Source organism: Hippocampus bargibanti, linkage group LG03 (genome assembly GCF_051943395.1).
Source record: "Hippocampus bargibanti isolate YZ-2025 linkage group LG03, ASM5194339v1, whole genome shotgun sequence".
In the NCBI taxonomy this organism is placed as follows: Eukaryota; Metazoa; Chordata; class Actinopteri; order Syngnathiformes; family Syngnathidae; genus Hippocampus; species Hippocampus bargibanti.
The window spans coordinates 22321873-22345933 of record NC_142736.1 but is presented as its reverse complement, the minus strand read 5'-3'; the positions used below and the strand labels follow the sequence as shown (position 1 = coordinate 22345933).

Genomic DNA, 24061 nt, shown 5'->3' with positions numbered 1-24061 from the left:
TACAGTAAAGTCTCGTTATATCGATATCGGTTATAACGATAGTACCGCTTATTACGATATTATTTTCATTTCCCTTGCACATTTCTAGTCTTTTTATGTATAATTAATACCGTTTAATACGATACCCGGTTGTTACGATAATCCGGTTATTACGGTGCTCCTTTTCATCCCCCGCCGGCCATTTTTGTTGTTTACATCGATATATCCGTCGCGCCATTGGTCAACTTGGTCACGTGTCTTGTTACGTGGCAGCTCTCCCGAGCAGACGCCATTTTCAGACGGCAGCTCGTGTGTATCAGACGGCTGCTCGTGTGTCTTCAACAATGGACTGTTTTGGATGCCATCAGAGCAATTTCCAAAGCGTGGAGCACGGTGTCCGAAAACACCATCAAGAACTGCTTCCGTCACTGCAAATTTGAAAATCCAGGGTGCAGTGAGGAAACATCTGCAGCTAACGAAGAGGATGACGACAACATTCCTCTTGCAGTGTTGGCTGAAAAGCTAAAAGTCGCCGACATTGCATCGTATGTCGCAGTCGACAAAGACATTGCGACATTCCCAAGCTCATCAGATGCGGATATCGCAGCGGAGGTCAAAGCCAAGTATGCCACAGTAGATTCCCGTGATGATGATGATGCTGATGACGATGAAGAAGTCGCGACTGAATGCACACCTTTTGCAACTTCGACAAAAGCGTTGCAAGGGGTTGCGGACACGCGATCTTTCTTTGAATCCGTAGAAAATGCATCCGTTTTTTTAGAAACGTTAAACAAGATGGAAGTGTTCATATTAAAATATAAAAATGGGAAGCAGAAGAAGATTGATGACTTTTTTAAATAGCTTACATACATACTAATTGCAGTGTTATGTACATGTACTGTTACATGAATGCAAGCGTTTTTTGCAACAATGTTTGTTGTGTTGTCTGCTGAAGCGTCATGATTTTGAAAATGACTGTACATTCCATACTGTGCATTAAAGGGCAACCAACATCACTTTTTTTCTTGAGTCAGTCAAAAAGCTGTTGTAACGTCACAGCTGCGCGCCGGCATTCTATTCAGCCACTCTCGAACGTCACGTAAGTTATGTAAACGTTGCAGTTTTTCATCCATGTACAGTATTTAATTGTGTTGCATCCAGATATCTTTATTGTTTGCAACAATCACTGTTTTTCATATGATTGTACATGCTGGCGTTCGTGACTTCGTGTGAATAGAACTTGACGATTTAGCATTGGTTGGTTGCATTTTTGAAAGGAAATAGTCATTAAAAAGTGTAAAGACGTTTTTATTTTATGCACAACTTTATTTTTCACTTCACTACTGTACAAAAAACATGTTAGATACGCAATCCATGAACCCAATGATGAAATTACATGCCATAACAAAGATGCCGCATTTACGCACCCCCCCCCCACAGGATCGGATATATCGATAGTCCCGGTTATATCGATATTTTTTCGGATTCCCTTGCGTATCGATATAACGAGACTTTACTGTATTTTAAAATCACTTTTTCTATTTCCTTTCAAGTGTCATTTGGAGAAATGTGGGACCATGATCATTTGACGGTTTAGGCTTTTAAGTTTTTTAAGTATATTCTTCCCTAGGCCGTGCCTTGCCAATTGACACTGAAGGAGCTTTGAAAACGCGCCACCCGACAAGAAGCATTTCTGTCCCTGACAGCAGTTCAGCGCCACTTTGAAAATCAACAAGTCGGGCAGGATCTGATCTTGACGAACCACACAGTGGACGCCCTGCTACTAGCACAACAGACAAAAATGTCAGTACGGGTAAAGCTTGATCACTTTTCAAAGCATCCGTGCGGAATCATCGTGACTGCGAGTGGAGACTGAAAAACATCCTTTCAGGCAGCAATTTTTCAACTCGGCTCCAATCACAACAGGTGAGCCATACAGGGCAAGGGATTATATGTGTCTCGTTCTGGTTGGCAACCAATGGGTAGTACTGTCGGCCCCGCCCTTAGTTGCACAGATGTTGGTCGTCTTCATCAGTGGCAGTTAAAAGGACTCCCGGCACAACCATTCGGTGTCGGGTCATTGTATGCTGTGTAATTGTTTGCTGCACCCTGTCAGGTTTGTTTCATCTTGGCAGATTTTTACTCACGGTTTTCTTTGATACTTTGTACTTTTCTGTTCGGATGGCTTTGATGTTTTGGATTTTATTCCTGCTGACTTTATTTTAATACAATTTGTCAAATACACCCAGCTGCTCCCTCCTGCCTGCTTTTTGGGATCCACCACCATCACCACCTCTCAAACCGTGACAATACACTTCCAGAAACTGCAAAGCCGAGTTGTCAAGTGCCCACGGTCTCACATCTGTACATTATATGAGATACCTGCAAATTCTTCTATGAGTGCTGTCCAAGATGTTCTGGAATATATCCATGCTACTCACGCTTGGCTGTGGTGGAACTCGTGGAGTGGGCTCTGGAGCTTTTGGAATGGGTTCTGTCTCGACTGCGTCTGTGCTTGGCGGAATAGGAAGAAGAGCGAGATCGTTTGGGCAGACTTGGTCCCATTGAAGTCAGGGGAGACAGGGAGGCTGGGACACGCTGGTAGTCATACACTCTAGATTGCAAGCAGACATAAAATCAAATAAACCTCAATTTATCTAACGGAGCATATCATTTGGTCTGCACACCGAAATGCTGACAGTCTTCGCTCTTAAGGAACAAACATTTTCAACCTCCAGGTGAAACTAACCATGCAAAAATAACACCGTTTAAGTGTAGGTTAAAAAAAAAAACTACAATTTGCAATAATAATAATAATAATAATAATAATAATACATACTGGGTTTATCACTACTTTGAGAATTGAGTGATTGATGAGCTGAGATGAAAAATATTGAGCGTAAGCAAAGTGAAATAACATTTGTTCTGAATTGTGGTGATTAAAAGCATGATTTAAAAATAGGACAAAAGGAAGAGAACCAGAAAAATGATTACCAAATTCCTTTACGTACATCCTGAAAATGTCAGGCATGCAATTAAAATAAAATGAAAAAAAAGGAGACGTGTGTCTTAATATGCTTCATCTGATATTTTCTGCCGCTTTTTATCTATTTAATTATTGTTGCTCTGGAATTGGTACATCCTTGTGGAGGGCTCTATGTGTCTTTCTGCCACTGAACGTAATTGGTCCTGCCATGGTCAATCAACAGCTCACCACCAGGCTAGGGGTGTTATTGACACCCTCTCAGGCCAATTTCCTGATGGTTACACTAATGCAACTGTGTCAAGTTGCGATTAAATAAAAAACAAAAAACAAAAAAGCAAAGCTATTTTCAAAACGGTTGTAACTGCTTCTTGCATTAACCAGTTATGTGATTAAAGCCACAATGACAACAAAGATGTATAAATCCAACAAAAGATTGAAAACCTCAGACTCTTGCTTAAATGGTGTTATGTATGTTTCCTACTTGTGACGCTGAGGCCAGTTGAATGGATGAAGGCAGACGACACCCTACATTTAGAGACAAACCACCAGTGACACACACACACACACACCATCACCAAATGGGAAGCAATCCCACGCTGCTTGCACACAAGTCAGTCAAGTTTACCACGACACCATCAGTGACCCCTTTTGGAAAAAGTTTGAGCAAAATCGTCAACAAGACAGAGGCAAGCTGCTGGCAGCGAGCACTTAATGCAGGTTTACTGATTGAGCTGTTAGCCAGTCAGTCAGTCAGTCACAGCTCAGAGAAGTGTTTTCTTTGCTTTTTCACTCTGTTGTCCTCTGAAGCCTCTCTGCTGAGCCGAGAGCTCAGACAAACCGTGCTCATCAGCGGCGCACACGCGCGCACCTGCACACGTAGACACGCTTCACTGTGTCACATCAAGATGAAGTGTATTGGGCTGCCAAAAATGCGGAAGATTAGAGGCTTTTGAGTATTGTCCGCGTATGGAGACACAGGGACCAAATGGCTCATGGGAGTTAAAGTCCCTCGGAGCAGTTTGCAGGGCTACACAGACAATGTGTTGTGACACTGGCTCTGAAGTGTCATACTAGAAAATGGAAGCTCGGGAGATGACAGAGGATTAGAGGAAAGTGTGTGTGCGTGCATGTGTGTGACCATGTTTGTCCCCATGGATTAGACCCCCATCAAAAGCAGCTTTGTCAACTTGAGCAGTTATCTTTGTGTCTGAACTTTTCCTTCGTTTCTGCGCAAGGTGAGATCGGGCAATAACAGTTCTGTCAGTCAGTCAGTGCTACAAACCGATAATAGGAAATGCAAGTCCACAAATGCAAACGCACGCAGTTCCTGCAGAGCTTGCATGTAAAAATGTGCAAACACAGTAGATCCACAAACATTCATATACACACGCAGACACACACATATTCGGATGTCACTTATGATAGCCAGCAGCATGGGGTAATCATGCATTGTGTTAAAACAAATTGAAAATCAGTGGCAAGTGTTGCCCTCCTGAGCAAAGGCGGGAAAATGCAGAACAAGGAAAACAGCGTTGAGGAAAGCTTGACAGTTAATACACAAAGCAACAAAACATCATTGCGTGTGTATGTGAGGGTAAGCCCTGGGGGACATTTGAAGGTCCCCGAGCAATTTCAGTCTCGGACCAATCATGCAAAGTCAATCTGAGGTGCAGTCCGTCAAAGTAAATGCTACACAGCAAAGCGGCTGGTGCTAATATACAATAAATTTTGTGAAACACTAACAATCGGCAATATGTTAAAAGACAAAGAAAACAGGCATTATGTTTTGTGATGAATCAAACGTTAATCTGATTTCCCACATGTTGTACATGGAAGACCTCATGAAAGTCATATATGTATTTGTATGTACAGTATCTGCAACAAAACACTTCCTGTTTGTTCATTTTGTCATGTTTTTTTTCTCTCCCAAAAATGGCTTAGGCAGTTATGCTATTAGGTTAATTTTTGTCCACTTACTACATGTGCGGCTCAAGTTGTCTGACAACCCATGGGGCAGTCATTGATAGACGTGGCAAAACAAATCAGTGATGAAGAGTCTGAACACATGCACACACACACACGCACACACAAGGACAGACACGCACTTTGAGTCAGATGTGTGTCCTGCTTCTTGCCAGTACCTGTCATAGTAGTCTTCGTAGCTGTCATCCAGGTCAAGCTCGTTGCTGCAAGATGGAGACAAAGAGGAGAGGGGAAATGGTGAGTGAGATTACACTGCGGCGTGTCAGATTTCAGCATTCCTGCACATTGCTGCTAGTAATCGCTCATGCGGCTACCCCGTTGACCCTTGTTGCCCTTTCTTTGAACCAGGTTGCTCTCTTCTAATTCGGTCCGACCTTTATCATCTCTATTGATCAATTCCTCAGTCCTTTCCCAATGCATTTTTACGATTGATGATAATCACAAATTGAATCAGATTAAAATTGTTCATGCTCAGGGTTACTTGCCTCTTGTTCTTTAATGTCCCTAAATTTCATGAGTAACCCTTTTACATTTACGTATAAAAAATATATTTAAAAAATGAGTTTGACACCCCTGATATAAAGTGTTAGCATTTATTATTCACCCAGATATAATGTACGTTTCAGGTATTCTATAGCTTGGAAAACCTTCGAAAGGTCACATTTATACATTTTATATGGTATTCCTTTCCCCATGAAAAACATTGCCGCAAAGTTGACTGGACATCAAAGCTGTATGAACACTCAAACATAAATGGAACAGCCTCTTCGAGTTCATGGGTTCTTCAATTTAAAATGTCCACCCTTCCAAATACTTAGTATACTTCACATTGTGGCACAAAGGTTAAATGTTTCGGAGTACGATTAGGAATTAGTTTCAAGGAGGTACAAAACAGGAACGTTGATAAAGAAGAATGACATAAGTTATTTCACAAGAAGAAAAAAGTGATCAGCGTTAAGAAAGTATTCCTCAGTATGAGTGGTTGTTTACCTGGAGCGTTCCATTGAACTCACATTTGGAAAACTGCGAAAAGCTTTAGCTTTCTCTCGACTTTGATCAGGCTCATGTATGGATATATATTGTGATAAAATAGTCCAGGCAGGCATCGGATACTTTTCAGAGAATCCTATTAGCACACATCCAAATGACAACATACGCTCCAGCAGTAAATTGGTGAAATTGTGTTATTTTTCCAGGTTGCTTCAAGATATTTTGGGAAAGTAAGACACTCTCAAGCCGTGCCACCTGCCCATGGGTGCTCAGGGAGGCAAACTCTCAATGGAGGACAATGAATATGTTTTTTTTTTCCTTTTAATGCTGGAATAAGAAGGGCATGCCATCCCAAATACACTCGCTCGTTTATGTTGGAAATATCCTGACTGAGCTTGTGTGCTTCGAAACCCATTTTGGATGGGACTTTAATTATGTTCTCTACCCACAGTGGCACTTGTCTGTCTCACACCAGATGGCTTCCTATGCTCAGGAGACAGACAGCCACAAAATAATTCATAATGAGAGCTCGTGGTGAAGCTATTCACATGCCACCATAAACATTGTGACATGCTGTTTGAGAGCATGCTGCCTGAAATGGAAGTTACAGGTTCGGTTCCAATGAGAATGACCCTAATTAGAAGAGAGAAGTTGTGATCGATTCCTCCTCGCCAAGTGGATACTGTAAAAGTACAACAAGAAAAAGCAGTGGTGGACAGAATCACCAAAAGTTCAACTCGAGTAAGAATATTGAATAGAACTTGAACAGAGTCAGATAAATTACAGCCCGAGGGCCAAATCCGGCCCCAACCCACAGTTTTTGAACGGTCTTCACAGCGACCAGGAAGTCAATGTTAACTCATTCACTGCCAGACGTGAAAAAATGTGTATGCCAGTGCCGGGGTTTTGTCATTGTCATTTACATTTCAGGACCCACAGAATATTGCGTTTGAGGACTACATAAACATTCAATACAGTGTTAGAAGCCTGAGACTCTCTTCTTTCATCAGAAAAAGAGTTAATACCTAAATTATATGGGTCTGGAATTATATGAGATTGAAATGAGGGTGTCCAAAATACAATGTAATATATACATATTGGTCAATATAGCGCTTTAACAACAGATGAAGCTGGAGCATAGCACTAACATGGAAAAATGGGAAATGCACCCCATTGCGGAAAAGAAAAAAATTGCCACAGGCCTTGGCCAGTGCTTTATCGGCACCCAAGCATTAAGAAAAAAAAAAATCGGGAATGGCGCTCTCTGTCATATTTGCAATTCCAGAATAGATTTGTGAATGGCAGTGGATGAGTTAAATGTAAAAAAACGGTGTTTACTTTTATGTTGAAAGTAGTTTTGTTATGTTATGTGCACATGTCAACCCTAATGCAAGTGATACGTACGTACATACTGCATCAGCAGCAATAATCTAATATGTCCATCACAAATCTGCTTTTGGGCAGTTAAGGCTGCTTGTTGGATTGTAAACTGCTTTGTAGTTGGGTGTCAACATACTGCAGTCTTGCTAAACCCAATGCGTAAATATTTTTAATGTGATCAAAAACGCAATAACTTCTCACAGTACATTGTTCAGTACAATATGAACAAACCTATTTTCCATGTCCTTTTACTTTCCATCATTACCACTACCAATGTGATACGAATTAGTGCTCTACATTGTCTGCCGAAATAAAAGCAAATTATCTGCTCTATATCATTCGAATGACATGACAAACGATTAAGCTTTGTAAATAACATCATTAGTTGAGCATGAAAGAAAAAATATCTGGAGATGCATTACTCATCTGAGGTCAGCATGTCAATGAGGAAGAATAACGACATGACAACTAACAAGTATTTTCCAGTGGAATTCAATGAAGACAAATTCACAGCAGTTAGCCTATTTAGAATATAATTACCTCCGAAGTCGGACAGTGTGTGTGTATGTGTATGTGTGTGTATATGTGTGTGAGCGTGAGAAAGATGGGTAAAGTGAGAGAGAGAAAATGGAAAGCGTGAGGGAGACAGATGGACACAGGGTCACAAAAGGCTAATTAATTTCTTTTCATAATTTCTCAAGTGCCAAAGCAATCCATTAGACACGGCTGGCTATGAATCATCTGCCTCTACGTGTACTGGCCTGCATGTGTGCATGTGCGTGTGTGTTTAGGGGTATGCTTTGAGGAGTGTGACCATCCTTATACCAAAAGTCTAAATTCAACAGAGTCACAGCTAAACCAGACTACCCAACAATGGTAGAATAATGATATATTAGTAGCAAAATGTATGGTATCCTTTGGTTTGAGTGTATTGCATGTAGATGAAGTAGTGTGTAACCCCAGCCTCCACTGTAGCGCTCTATAATGTGGTGTGCATTATGTTTAGGAAACATATATACAGTATTTATATATTATACAGTAAAGTCTCGTTATATCGATATTCAAGGGAGTCCGAAAAAACATCGATATAACCGGGACTATCGATATATCCGACCCTGTTTGCATGTAATTTTCTCCGTGCGTGCATAGAAATAGTATCGATATAACCGGGACTATCGATATATCCGATATCGATATAACGAGACTTTACTGTATTTTGATTTTTTTTTCATTCATTGAAGGTGCGCTGTATAGTCCGGTGCCTTATATATGGGAAAAGTTTGAAAATACACCATTCATTGGTGGTGCGCCTTATACTCCGATGGGCCTTATGCACCGGAAAATACAGTAATATAAAATAAGTGAATGTGTATTAATTTTCTCAAGTTTTTATAACAAAACAAGAATTTGTTCAGATTTCATTCAATAACTCATCTCAGTGGACATTAACGTTCATCCACTGGAATTCAACTGTGGTTACCGGCAGCAGCACAAAACGCCATCTTTTGCTTGTCTTGTCGGTGAAATTCAGGTTTGTAAACCACCGTAAGACTAAAACAAACCGGGAATTGCCTTGCATGGAATTGCCTTGCATGGTTTTGGATTGGATTGGATGTACCTTTATTTGTCTCGCTGGATTCAGTACAGTTTTTGAGTAGAAGATAAGGATTCGAAGGTGAACATCAGCTCGTCACATTAATTACGTGGGTGAGAAAATTAATTCAGTGGGCGAGAAAACTCAACACATTGAAAGCCGCACTATTTAGTAGTCACTTCACACTTGAAGAGAGTATGTATGTTTACTGTCTTGTACAAGCAGAGTGTGTGGCACAGTAGTCGCAAGTGTGTCGCACTGGTGATTATGATGCAGTGAATGAGGAACGCCCTGGAAAAAAATTCTCATGACGTTCAACTCGAGTCAGGCCGTGAGTCAGTGTCACGCAATGGGTGTTTTTTGAGCACATCTATAAGAATAATAATCAACATTGTCATTATTGTAGCATTTACAGCCTTGTTTTAGTTGTTTCACGTTTTCGATCCATTGGATAAAAAAAAAGATGGCAAAGTATCAGATTTTTTTCATAATAAAACAAGAGAATGTACTGTTTCTTTTGATATAATTGGTGCTTGTATTGTAACAATACAATATTCTGTGCGTCTCAAAAGATTAGTCAAAAACTAAGAAATGTGTTCTCACCATCTGATGACATGCAATTCTTGCTGTCATACCAAGAGGGAGAGAGAGAGCAAATGGCCTTATATCGACTTAAATGGGGTTATAATTATATATATAATATTATACATAATTATAATGGGGTTATTATTTGTTATTTTTTTTATTTATTTTTTGTTCTTTTGACTTCAAGACAGCGCCGCAAGAGTGGCTGCCTTTCCAGCAGCTCATGCATTTTGTTTTTCTACTCTCATTCCTTTCATCACTTTGCTGCTGTGAAATGTAAATTTCTCCACTGCGAGACTAATAATGGCAAATCCAATCCAATCCAATACTGAGCAGGGCAGAGCTTTGAGTTCAATACACTGACAAGAGAGCATGACAGTGTTTTGGTCCGACTTGAGAGGTGTTTTTCTAAACATTTTGATGTAACTCTGAATTGTTCAGCATTTGACTTCAAAGGGTCCCATTTACGCCGGTGTCGATTTTAGAATCACTACAACTACAATCGCACAGACGTATTCACTCACACATACTCACAATGATGTTCAAAGGAGTGTTTTTCAAGATAATGGCTGTATTTGTGCCTACTGTATAGAAAAACCTAGCCGTAATGCTCCCATGAAATTGCAAGTCTCCCACTACACCATCCAACAACCACGGTAGATATGCTGCGCTCAAATAGCTTGATTTTCTCATAAAATGCTACACTATGACATATATTCAAATACAGTAAAGTCTCGTTCTATCGATATTCAAGGGAGTCCAAAAAAATATCGATATAACTGGGACTATCGATATATCCGACCCTGTTTGCATGTAATTTTCTCCGCGCGTGCATAGAAATAGTATCGATATAACCGGGACTATCGATATATCCGATATCGATATAACGAGACTTTACTGTACATGGTGAGGGAATATTTTTTTTCGCAAACTCAAAATGTGGTTTGTTTTCTACTCATTGCATAACAATTTCATTCAAGACTACTATGTCGTCCTCAATAACACGCGCACCAACATAATTGTATCCACATTTTATTGTGACAACTTTTCAATTCAGCTCTTCAATATCATTTTCCTGTGTAATAATTGTTTATAATAAGGCTACTCATGCATATTATTCTCTATATTCACAGAATCTAATAATTATTTCAGCAATCTAGTTCAATAGAATGCATGAAATTCACCAGCTGTCTTCGGGCAGTATGCGGGGTACACCCTGAACTTGTTGCCAGTCAATCGCAGGGCACACATAGACAAAAGTTACCAGTGTTTTTTTTATGTAAATTATGGTTCTGACACATGATATAAATCAAGTGACAGTCAAGCTATTGTTCAATTTTTATTTTTTGTCATGTCCTCTGCATATTTTTCAGATTCAATATTTCTCAAGGTCCCATCTTTATTATTTCTCAGGGGAATACTTTCACATGCACACATGACATGTTCATGGTAGTAGAATATCAATACTGTAATACAGAACCATGTAATCTACTCCTAGGTGTCCATTATCGCCTGGCTCACCGGACCGCATCGTGTGAATGTACAATACTCAGCGCATGGACTGATTTATCACCGCAAGGCTACTCCAGCCAACAAGAGAGACTCCAGGTTGGATTATTGGCTGAAAGCAATTCATTCATCTTGAGATAAGGACTGTGCTTCCGATTGCAATCATTTCTCCTGTCTTTAGTTTATGTTGCATTGAATGTCTGACAGCACATTGGGTTTCACGGCCCGGCCACTTCATCGTAAAAAAGAAGCAGAGGACCTGTAGATGGATTGTCGATGCAACAAGGAGGCACGGAGTGTGAGCGTTAGGAGAGCTGGTGCAACCGACAGAAAGCATCAGACAACATGAGATACATCAGGGAGCAGGAATCCTGAGAAAATGTGTCCATAGAAAGACTGATTGCTTTTTTTCTTGCCCACCTCACAACACACAGCGTCTGACTGGTCTTCTTGATGCCAATTGGTACATTAGCTGATGGTAAAGGCTCACTCAGTTGGACAGTGGTTAAGAGTGGCGTAGACACACAGAGAAAGGATGAGTGTGCTAGTTTACCTGATTTTCAAGAAGTTTATAGCTCAGTATATGCCACCTATGAAATAAATTATAGGAACATAATTGAAAATAAAGGTTGACAGCGGAGGACATTTAGAAGTCCCAATTCACACTTCACTTTGCAAATGGCTGCTTAATATAGGAAGACTGTTTTTTTTTCCAAAATTTGTTGTTGCACAAGAGTTGCTATTTCAATCGACACATTAAACTAGAACAACTGCACTTCTTCCCTATAGGTATTGTTCCTCTTCAGCAACAGAAAGATGTGGGGGTTTGAAAGAAGGGATGATATTAATGCCCATGTTTGCATATCTAAGTACAGTGGAGCCTTGGCTTACGAACTTAATTGATTCCCAGACAGAGTGTGTAAGGCGAAAAATGTGTATCCCAAAAATTTATTTCCCATAGGAAACCATTAAAATGAGAATAATCCGTTCCCAGGTTTCCATAAAATATAATTTTCAACTAAATAAGCCATAAAAATACACACAATATACCTTATTCTATATATAATAAATGTGCTATTGTATTGTAATGAAAGAAATACACTGCACTGTATAATAAAGTCACTTTATTTACATTTGTGATGGTCGTTGATGGCTCTTAATTGACACCTGTTGCTTTCTGACTGAAACTGAGGCATCACATTATCATTCATCATGTTGATGATTCTCATAGCCACAATCTTTTCTGGATGGAACTGTTCAATAAAAGCCTGCACATCAACTCCTGAATGGCTTGCTTCTGCTTTGTCACGGTTTGCGAGGTGGTGATGGCGGGTTCGGATCCCAAAAAGCAGGCAGGAGGGAGCAGGAGGTTGTTTGACAAATTGTATTAAAATAAAGTCAGCAGGAACAAAATGTAAAACATCAAAATGATCTGAATGGAAAAAATACAAAGTAGCAAAAGAAAACCAAGTGTAAAAGTCCGCCAAGGTTAAACAAACACGTACACGATGCATGCTGCAACCAAGCAGCAAACAAACAATGAATCGGCACCGGATGATCGTGCCAGGTGTCCTTTTAAGTGTCATTGATTATAACGACCAGCACCTGGGAGGCTGCCGGCAGGGCTGACGTCGCTACCCGCTGGTCGCCAATCTGATCGGGACGACCAGCACCTGTGCAGGTGCAGGCGGGGCCGACAGCGCCCCCCGTTGGTCCCCAACCAGATCATGACATGCTTGTCCTCTTGAAGGCAAATCAAATTGTCTGTGTTGAGGACCTCATTATGGTCAGCAACAAGCTCCTCGATGTCATTTGCATCCACTTCGAGTCCCGTAGGTGCTGGCAGAGATTTTATTACAACAAAAGGCGCGAGTCTGATGATTCCACGGACCCGGAATAAAACGCGACAAAAGAAGTCGGGCGAGGGCGATCCGCCCAGCCTATCAAGCTCGGCAAAATAAAATGGCACACGGCGGTGCGCCAAGTTCGCAATCCCGGAAAGCAACAAACTTGCGCGATCGCGGCTAACAATCTTGATTGTTAGCTGGTTAACTGGCGAGGCGCGAGGCGTCGTAATCATGTCACTGGTGAGGTGACAGCGACTCGTTTAAAGGACAACCGACGTCTCCGGACAAGTTGTGTCCATAATTTGTAAAATCGCTTCAAATGACTTCTACTGAGCGCATTTTACAAAGATTCCACCGCATATAGCTATAGTTTACGTTTTAAGACTCGCGCTACATATTCCGGAAGTCTTGTTTTTGAGTTGGTGACGAGTCCTCACTCTACGTCACTGAAGGAACGCCCCTAACAGAGAAAGGACATACCTTGCATCACCTCAATGCATTTTGTGGTACTTTGGTCTGAAAACTTCGTGTTGATCCGTGTTGATGGCGAAATTATAAGGAAAACACATAAATAACGCGATGGTGTATCCTTGTGTGTTGAACTATGATTTCTACAGTGTATTTGATGTTCGCTTACAAAACGTCCCAGGAGACAATTTATACGGAGCTTTGTCGCCCTCTTCTGCCTTTTTGGTGGTACTGTGAGTACTAAAGGGTTTGTCACTACATTTCTCTCTAGATGCATCAAAATGACCGGAATAAATTCTTCAATCGATTGCAAACATGTATGCTTTCCTCTTCAGAACCATTTGAATCATATTCATAACTGGATGAGTAACAAGACAGCATCTTTTCCGAATCTGAAGCCATTGTTTTGATTCTCGAGCAAGGCAAGACGTCTTGGCGTTACACCACGAACAAGGGGGCGGGACCTTCTGAAAGTGGCCAATTCCGGGTTCAATTGGAAGTAGTTTTTGGACACTTTAAGTCATTTTTATTGGTGTTTTGCATTTGACTAAAAATATCATACTGCATACATACTTTGGGTATTTTAGGTGCTATAAAACAGGGGTGTCAAAGTCATTTTTTGCCGCGGGCCACATTATAGTTAAGGTTTCTTCTTGAGGGCCGTTATGAATTTGGGGAGGCCATTACAATGTTTAAGCCCCTCCACATATTACATATAGAGCGCACAACCAATTAATGAATAACTAGTTTTCAAATCTGAAGTCAAGAATAATGACTGTTATTGTGGTTTACATCCAAAAATTTTGGTCAGGATCTTAGCAAGTATCATGGAATTTCACAAGTTTGATTTGCTTCCGCGGGCCGAAAAAAATGATGTGGCGGGCCGGATTTGGCCCCGGGCCTTGACTTTGACACCTGTGCTATAAAACGTTTTTCTGATGTCAGTTAGGAAACAAAAAAAGTGATGTTGTTTGTCCTTTAAATGTTCCAGTCTCTCTCGAGATTGACGTGTGCATTCAGAGAAAGGGGGTGTGGAAAGGCAGGCCGGCTGAGGCGCTGTTCGGTCATGTGCTTTGGTGTTCTTCCGCCGAAGATTACTCCGCCAGCCGTGGTGGGGGAGGGTGCATCGCGAAAAGTAGTGCTTAATCCAAGGTTTAATTTTCATAAATTTAACGTTCGTAAAAAGAAAAGTTCGTAAGGCAGGGTGTTCGTAAACCGAGGCCTCACTGTACCAAGTTCAAAATTATGTGGGCTTGTTTGTTGAGAACGTGGTGAGTTACCTCTTCTTATGAAAGTCTCTTCATACGAAATGTTCACGTTATGACGAAAGCAAAATATCGTTACAAAATAAATGTAAAAATACACAAGGTAAAAATACAGTATTGATAAATGTGAATCACCCAGAGAAAGTGTTCTCCAGTCACGTAATCGCTCAATATGTTGATGTTTGCCTTGGATATCTTCAATGGACTGTTAATAAAAGCCGACAAAAGCAAATGTCCTTGGATCAGCCCTTTACAAAACGCCTCTTCTGAGACAGACCATGAACTATGGTGGGTAAAAGAAAAACTAATTAGGACACACTTAAAACTGAAATGGCCATCATTTGTATTATTTATTTTGTTCTTTGTGTTTTGCACAACTCTCATTTATTGTGCAATAATTTAGTTGTAACATGGATTTGTTACATATTTTGATTTTCATGGTTTAAAAAAAAAATATGTCTGAATTTTGGGGGTGGTGCTTACTGATTACAAAACTGCTCAGTTACAACATATAGCATTTACACTGATTCAGTCTATTCATTATATGACGAACATCTTTGTTTATTACCATCCCTAGTTCAGATGAGTGCATTAAACATGAGATGAGAGGGGACGAGATAACCGTTATTTGTCTCACATTGGAGACATTCCTAATTCACAGCAGCAAAGTTATGAAAGGAAGAGAAAAGGAAAAATAATAACTAGAAAAACTAAATATAGGAGCTGCTGTAAAGGCAGCCACTCTCGCCGCTCCATTTGGAAAAAAACATACCCTCTGGACTGACTGGCATCCAGTCCAGGATGTACACCATTTCTCCCCCCAAAACTGGGATTGAAATAAGCAATATATAAAAATGATTTTATATCAATTGATGTGACCACTCTCTGTTAACCAGTTATTCACAGTTCAGACTTTAAGTGCCATTGACCCATACACTGTGGGGCTTTAGTCCTGTGATGTCTGGTGCCAAAAAGTGGTCCAAAACAAATATCTAAATTTGACACACTCAAATGAGATACCAAACTGCTGATTTATGGACAATGGCTTTTGTAGAACATGTGTGATGGGTACAATGAGCTGAGTGAGTCAGATTCTCCCGCAGCTGTCATGGTGTGGACATTCCCGACTGACTCTCAGATCAGTATGGCGCAGCCAAGCCACAGTATGGCCTCATTTGATTCATGCACCACTGGTCTATCGGCCAGAGAATGTCTGTCCTGGAAAACAAGACTAACTGCCGTCTTTTTTAGCAAAGTCTTCAGATCTCAAATTCTTGGCACAGGAGCATTTTTTTTGTTTCCTAAAAAGGGGCAGATGGCTGTGCCATTAAATTTTAATTTATAGCTTTCAGGCACCAAGTTAGAAAAGTTCTTGAGCTACTTACTATTTCAGTCGACAGGAAACAAGGTGATGTTGCAAAATAGAGGAGAACAAATGGCAAAGAGAGAAAGGAGGTAGTTAATGGTTTTGGATTGTCTAAACAAAAGATTAACATAATCCCCCTTTCAAATCTCACTCCGTAACAGGTGTTTACAGTGATTACAAAACAAAAACCCTTTGTATAAACTGGTCTTTCAGCACCTATAGCAGAGGACACAGGCAGCAAATATTCAGTGTGACTTAATCCAGGTCATATTATTTTTCTGACCTGTGTTTGAATGGGAACAGAGTGTGAGGACAAGAATAAAAACGATCGTAGCGCATAGGTCAAAACCGATTCAATAACAAAAGACATGGAAAGCGATACATGTCTGTACAGGCTCAAATTATTACTGCTTTCACGTGGAAGTGCACACACACACCTCACAAGTATAGCCGTACACACACACACACACGCACACACACACACACACACACACACACACGCACACGCACACGCACACGCACACGCACACACACACACACACACACACACACACACACACACACACACACACACACACACACACACACACACACCCACACCCAGACACACATAAACTGGGTACTATTTTCATGCCCATTGCATGTCTACCACATTATAATTGTGAGTTTTCTGTCTTTTGGCACTTTTGCAGACAACGGCTGTTAGAAGCAGATTTTGCGTGAACACAGCTGACATGATTCCCAGCCAATGGAAGGGACTCAGCCATTGATTTGCAGAAGATACACAATATACATAGCTCGAACCCATGCAGAAGTTTGACACCTGCAAAAGATCTTCACGTGGAACATCATCATCACCACACTTCTGTGTAAACTCTCAGTCGTACAGGAGTGGTCCATCCATGAAAAGGTTTCTTCAGCCGTAATCTGTACTTCTTTGAAGGTGTCGGACGTTTCGCTTCTTATCCAAGAAACTCCGTCAGCAAACTAAAGTCTTACTGGTATATATATATATATATATATATATATATATATATATATATATATATATATATATATATATATATATATATATATATATATATATATATATATATATATATATATATATCCTTACTGTCCAGACATGGCGGTGCCGGACTCTGCTATGATAGGTCCCTGCTCTCAGGTTGGGGGGGAGCAGAGTACTACTCCCTGCAGCCCCACTGATAGCTCCTATTGTACTGACTAACGACTGGCCTCATTGCCCCACTTCGACCAGTATCACCTCACCAGCATAACTAATCCTATGTTGCCTAAGCAACATAGGATTGAACCTCACCCCACCAAACCAGTTTAATGAAGGATTTAGTTGTTTTATGAAAATCGCTTCTTTTACTCCCCTTTCAAACCCTCTATGTTCTTTCGCTAAGATTTTAACCTCATTGTCGTCAAATTAGTGGTTGCTAGCTTTTAGGTGCATATGTACTGCCGATTGAGGCCCACTAGTATTATCCCTGCGATGGTGATAGTCTTTTTTTAACTTTACTTTTTTAACTTAACTTTTTTAACAACGTAAGGAGTAGCAGTACCTTACATTGCAGGAGTTTCTGAAAACCTACAAAGAGTCCTTTGGCAACACAAAATTCCTACTTATTTCAAACCGATAAACACTTTAAGGCAATAATTAGTGCATCCAAAAGATAGGCTGCCAAATGAAAAACAAAGTAATGTAGTTTATTCAATACATTGTAAGAATGAAAATTGTAAAGAGCAGTACATTGGGGAGATGAAACAAATTCTCAAAAAAAGACTTTAGGAATATATATAGGGCCTAAACTACCAGTAAGACTTTAGTTTGCTGAAGAAGTTTCTTGGGTAAGAAGCGAAATGTCCGACACCTTCAAAGAAGTACAGATGACGGCTGAAGAAACCTTTTCATCCATGATCACCATATGTGAATGCATAAGTCAATAAGTGAAGATCACAGATCACCGCTTTGAAGTGGGCACCTGAAGACTGCCCTCCGCCACACTTGTCCGTATTTGATCCTCACAAATTCCTTGTTCGAGTATTAAATGAAAGAGGCTAATCTGAGGAGTTTGCAGTTAAAACATTGACCAAGCAATGAACCCAGTAGGAGGTAAACCAGAATGATGAGCAGAAAGGCCATTGCATTGCAGGTGGGATTTTTTTTAAACCACTTTAAATAGATACAAAAAGTATGTCAGATTTAGGACGGATGCCTGAAATCTTACATTAAGTCCTGTAGTTTAATCGGGTTTAATCGGTGTGCGTGTGCGTGCGTATACTGTATATAAAATGCCATCTGAAAATGTTTAATTTAGATCGTAATGATGATCCATTCTGATGATAATACAACATAAAGTAATAGCTCTGCTCGTTTGATCGTTCGACCTTGTTGTGACTGCCAAGTGAGCTATGAAGCCCATTTGGAATGACTTATTTAAAATGCAGAGCATGTTGGTAGAGTTCTGGTTTACGAATTTACAAATCTCAAAGGTCATAGTTGGTTGAGGACCTAAGCGTTCCAGAGTAAAGATACTTAGTGAAGAACAAAGTGAAGTGCATCACAAAAGGGCGACGAAGTGACAGAAGTGAATCAAGGCCTTCTTGACACAGTCCTGTCAGAAGTGCTTATTACAACAAAAACTTCTCCAGGCAACATGAATGTGATGGTCTCGTTGGTTGAATCATGCCGTTTAAAAATAACAGAGCTGGGGATACCCAATGTCTGCAAAAGATTAGACACCACTATAAGTAGAAGCTGTAATTTTAATCATTCAAACTGCACGGTTGACGATAAGGTTTATCAAGTGAATTTCCTCTGAGTTTAAACGAAAGGTTATTCAGCAGCTGATATTTGGATATTTGAAAGTAATGCATTTTTGATAACAATAAAATAAAAGCATTTGTATGGTATGACATCTTGACTCTTGAAACCTCAAGAGACAGATCTTACAAAGGTATAAAAATGACTACAGTGTGTTTAGGGCCTCCCCCAAAAAACACCAAAGGTCTCAGAGGGAGCAGTAATTAGAAAATTTGAGGTTTCGGGATATTTAGTACTAATTATCCACATTACACCGTAGGAAGATGACAAGTGACATCCATGGCGCTTACAGCAACGCTTCTCACGTCACATGTCACGCTAAAAAATGAGGTTGAACAGCAAAGGTAATTTTGCTACCACAGGGCGATAGGTCTTGTCAAAATCAACTTGCAGCCCAAAGTTAAAAGGTTACTGGTGACTGCCTAGACTAATTAATCTTTCCTCCCATTTTAGCTTAGTGCACTAATTCGTTTTCATGGGCTATTGTCAGGAAATTATTGGAGAATTAAACACTGTATGTTTCAATGTAACTGCATGTAGGGCAAAGCAGAATGGTGGCACCAAGCTAAAATGAATTTCCTTTCAAACTGCTGCAAAATATTTGTGAATAAAATTTAACAGCACCATCCATTCATTCATTCATTTTCTGCACAGCTTGTGATGAAGGATATATGATTAATAGCTGATTTGAACATTCGACTTTCAACCCCTTTGTTACATGCTCAAAAACGAACTACTAGTATGTGCTCCATTTGCTGCTGAGTTTGCTCAAAGCCTTAGGAACTCCGTATTGTATGGTAGGTAAGGAGAAATAGTTACAGACACAAACATGACATTTCCATCAAAGAAAACAGAAAAAACAGTTTGTGATGAGTTAAAAAGATAGTTTCATGCTGAATTTTGAAATCGATGCAATTAATATTCTAGCCAAATATTGATTTATATCGTGCTTTAATAACAGCTGAAGCTGTAACAAAGCAATTAACATGGGCAGCTATCAAACACAGGAAATAAAGCAGTCACAAAGATAGTAGAAATCACCAGGGAGTAAAACTCAGATCAAGTATGAATCATGATCAGTCAAATGGCAAAGACTACAGGTGAGTTTTGAGGTGGGTTTTAAAAATGGGCACCGAGTGGTCTTGCCGAATGTTCAGTGGCAGGTCATTCCAGAGTGTGGGACCAGCAACGGAAAAGCCTCGATCACCTCTGAGTCTCCGTTTAGTTTTAGGCACTGTCTCCCCCCCCTTCAGGACATTTACAACACCCGCCTCACCCGCAGAGCCATCAGGATCGTTGGCGATGCCACCCACCCCTCCCATACCCTCTTCAGCCTGCTGCCATCGGGTAGGAGACTGTGGAGTCTCCGAGCCAAGACCAGCAGGCTCAAGGACAGTAATTTCATCTGTGCTGTATGTCATGCCTATTAGCATGTTTGACAATAATGCTTACTTTGACTTTGACTTTTGACTAATAATGCCTGGTCAGCAGAACTGAGGCGGTGTGTTGGGGTGGATGAGTTCAGAAAGGTAAGGAGGAGCGAGGCCATTTAAAGATTTGAAGACAAATAATAAGATCTTGAAAAGGACTCAAAAATGTAAAGGGAGCCAGGGAAGGGATACCAGGGTAGGAGTTATTTGCTCCCTCTTACGAGTACCAGTCATGAGAGAAGCAGCAGTATTCTGGATTGGCTGACTCCAAATTAAAGCATATTACAGTAATATCCAAGATGTGACGAAGGCATGAATTACTGCTTCAAGGTGCTCACGAGAAAGGAAAGATTTTATTTTAGCCAGTTGCCTAAGATGAAAGAAACTGGACTTAATAACAGCACCAATTTTTTGGTCAAGTTTAAAATCACTGCCCAGTTTAAGAACCAAGTTTGAGACTGTTGACTTCTGTAGTTGACTTTTGATTGCATGATATGGTACAGTGTACCGTCACAGTATAAGGAGTTTGATTTATACAGTGATATGAATTTGAGGCCATTTTCACTCAGCCGTAATACACACCCTGAAATTCAGTCCTCTTGGTGACCTTGATTACATCCAAGTACTGACAGAGGTTCTGCCATTCGTGGCCACAGAAAAGCCTCCCATTGCCTCTGAAACACACTGAAACCTTCTCTTCCATTCCCTCACTCATTTCTATGTTAGACTTGCTTCTGCATTTTACAATGAAAATACATTATTTCCCTGCATGCAGTGCCCCGGTCATCTTCTTTTAACATGCTGCAAACTGCAAACATTTTTTTTTAAAGCCAGAGCAACTGACTAAGACTTAGAAATACACAGTAAATAGAAATGTTGGCACTTTTTACTTTAATCGTAACAAGTCAAGACCAAAACATTATCAAAGAGCCCAAGAAACAGTAACTCATTCAGATAGCTCATGCAGGCCAAATACAGTAAAGTCTCGTTATATCGATATTCTCGGGAGTCGGAAAAAATATTGATATAACCGGACTATCGATTTATCCGATCCTGCGGCATGTAAATTTTCTCCTTGCGTTCATAGAAATAGTATCGTAATAAGCAGTACTATCGATATAACCAATATCGATATAACAAGACTTTACTGTATGTAGTGTGTAGTGTAGGCCTAAACACTGATTTTAAGTTTTCCTTTTGGTGCTGTTTTTTTTTTTTTTTAACTTTGTGGTAACATTTTATTGGGCCTGAAAACACATTAGGCTCCTCAGAGCTGACTCACTATCTAAATGCAAACTATTGATTTGGACACTAACGAAGGCGGAAGTATACGCCGAAACATGTCAGGTATTTGAACACCTACAATACACTGTCTGTAAGAAAAGAATCTGGTTTAAATTATTGATTTTCCTCTTTGATGCCTCTCACACAGACTGAGTGAGTACATATTCAATGTGTTAAAAGTCATTAAAGGACAACCGACATCACTTTTTTGTTTCCTAACTGACTTCAGAAAAACGTTTTATAGCATCTAAAATACCCAAAACACGCCGTATGATATTTTTAGTCAAATGCAAAACACCAATAAAAATGACTTAAAGGGTCCAAAATCTGCAAAAAAATGAACCCGGAAGTGGCCAGTAGGGGGTGGGGGGAAATGTAGCACTAAAAAAGAGGCATAAGCAAAAATGATGGACACATTATGGACACAACTTGTCCGGAGACGTCATTTGTCCTTTAAGGGCTCCAGGACTCAGATATCATCTTAAAGCAAATTGGCTTGAAGGCTGGTAAACTCTTTTTTTTTTTTTTTGCAAAGTGCCTTGAGGTGTGGGATGAATGAAGACCGCTCGTGTGTGAGTCAACTCTGGTGACAAATGTGCGCACAGCGCAGCCTCTCTGTCGTAGCGAACACAGAGGTGCATGTGTACTTTTGTATTGGGCACATGCAGAGACACCCAATCTGTGTGCATGTGTGTGTAAGGGTGCAGGCTCGCCCTCTTGCTACCCCGGGGGGCTCAGAGCCCATTTCCTGTTGTGCAGTGTGATAAGTTTCCCTGTCAGATCCTCCCAGCACCACTATATTTCTGATAAGCTCCACTGCTAGTTTTCCCGACCTCTGGCATAGAGATCAATTTGAGATTGATTCTGAATGCCCTGCTGGGCCAAGCTGGAAGATCAATTTAAGATGGATTGTTCCCGCCAGGGGGGCTGATGGCATGCGGTGCGCCGCTCACTTGCTTCCCCCCCCCCCCCCCCCCCCAATTTTACTTTCCTCACCCCTCACGTTTCCTGACCATTATTTCTTTTGCTCTGCATTTTTCCTTCCCTATCTACTCGTCTTTCAATTGTTTCACACTTGCCCTCTGCACTGCACTCCATCTGTCTTTCGAGCCTGTGCAGCAGTCTTATTTATGCCTCCCCCTTTCACCCTCTCCTACCTGTTTCTCCAACTTCTCTTTTTGGTCTCCAGTGTGGGCTAATCAGTTGGGATAGAGATGACTTTACTACAAGGGAGAGTGAACTTTAGGCAGTGATAATGAACCAACGTAGCATAATTGTCATGGAAGTAGCTGTTTGCCCAGGGCACCATACAATAAATTGAGATTGTAGATATTTCAGAGTCATCCATTCTGTGACTACACTAACACATTAATGCGACAGAGACTTTCACATTTTGCTTAATTATCCACAGGCAAGTATGAAACCATAACTATAGTTAAGTATCATGACAAACATGGGTGCACATAAAACATTTAGCGTGATTTTTCAAATGAGGACGAGAGGTTGTTGCTTGGTGTTATTTTCTTTCTTGACCCACCATTAACATAAATGCTTTCAGCATATCTAGGCAAGGCATATCATTAATGTGTGTAGATATTTTAAACCCCTGTTCTGTCTCCTGGCGATTTAAGCTATTCGTGAGGAGCCAGCCGTGTCACAGCGAGTATTCATAAGCTCCTATGAAACATGCCACTAGGCTCAATTTCAAAATAAAAGAGAAACAAGTAATACTGTCAATTCATATCAACGCCTCACTTATGTTTCATTTGGCAGGTGGCCCTAGGGAACAATCATTGTGGTGGCTCACTTGACTTCAATCTGAGGCTGGCTTGACTGCAGCAGAGTGGTACAAACTGAACTGCAATGTTCCTATAGTACTAAAATGTCATGAAAGACTTCAACTGGACCAATAAAATGTCCAATTTCCAGTGGTCATGTGTACCGGGACAACGCTTGCGTGAACATGAGATTCTAAGCTAAAACCTATACACTTTAATACTTCAATACTTAAACACTACAGTTTGGCAATAGCGGGTTCCGCTTTCCCCTCACAATGTAAATGGAAACAAACATCTTGGTTGTGAAAGCTAATGCTATACGAGATGACATTTTTAGTTACATCTATGAAGCCAACCATGACAAGTACATTGATTTTCGTATACCTCCGATCAGTGGTGGACTGTCAGTCTTTCAGCTTCCTTTCATTGCTTTTTCCCTGTTGTGCTGCTTCCAGTCACTTATGTGTACTTTTGTATCGGCACATGCTGGTGCTCTACTGCTTTGGTCCGTCTGCCCACTGGGAATTTGTGTAAACTTACACCTACTTTATGCGTGTTACTGCAATTGGCTGCCACACAACATTCACCATCGCGTTATTTATGTAGTTTTCCTTCGAATTTCGCGATCAACACTGTGTTTTCAAACAAAACAAAGTACCCAAAATGCATTGTGTTTGGCTTTCTTGGTCAGGGGAGTTCACAATGTTACGTCTCTTCCGGCATCAGCATCAACTAGATAACAAGACTTCATTAATATTCAGCGCAAATTTTAAACTGTAAAATA

At 40.5% G+C, this 24061-nt stretch overlaps 1 protein-coding gene across 2 annotated transcripts in view; it reads right to left on the bottom strand.

Annotated features, from left to right (window-relative positions):
• The window catches only part of LOC148900702 (heterogeneous nuclear ribonucleoprotein C-like 1), a 51370-nt gene that overhangs the window by 3826 nt on the left and 23483 nt on the right, over positions 1-24061 (bottom strand). For both annotated transcript variants that reach the window (XM_088992622.1, XM_088992623.1), the window contains exons 3-4: positions 5107-5151; positions 2421-2593 (exon numbers count right to left, since the gene is read on the bottom strand). In XM_088992622.1, coding sequence (XP_088848748.1) covers positions 2421-2593; positions 5107-5151 — 218 coding nt within the window. The remainder of the gene's footprint in view (positions 1-2420; positions 2594-5106; positions 5152-24061) is intronic.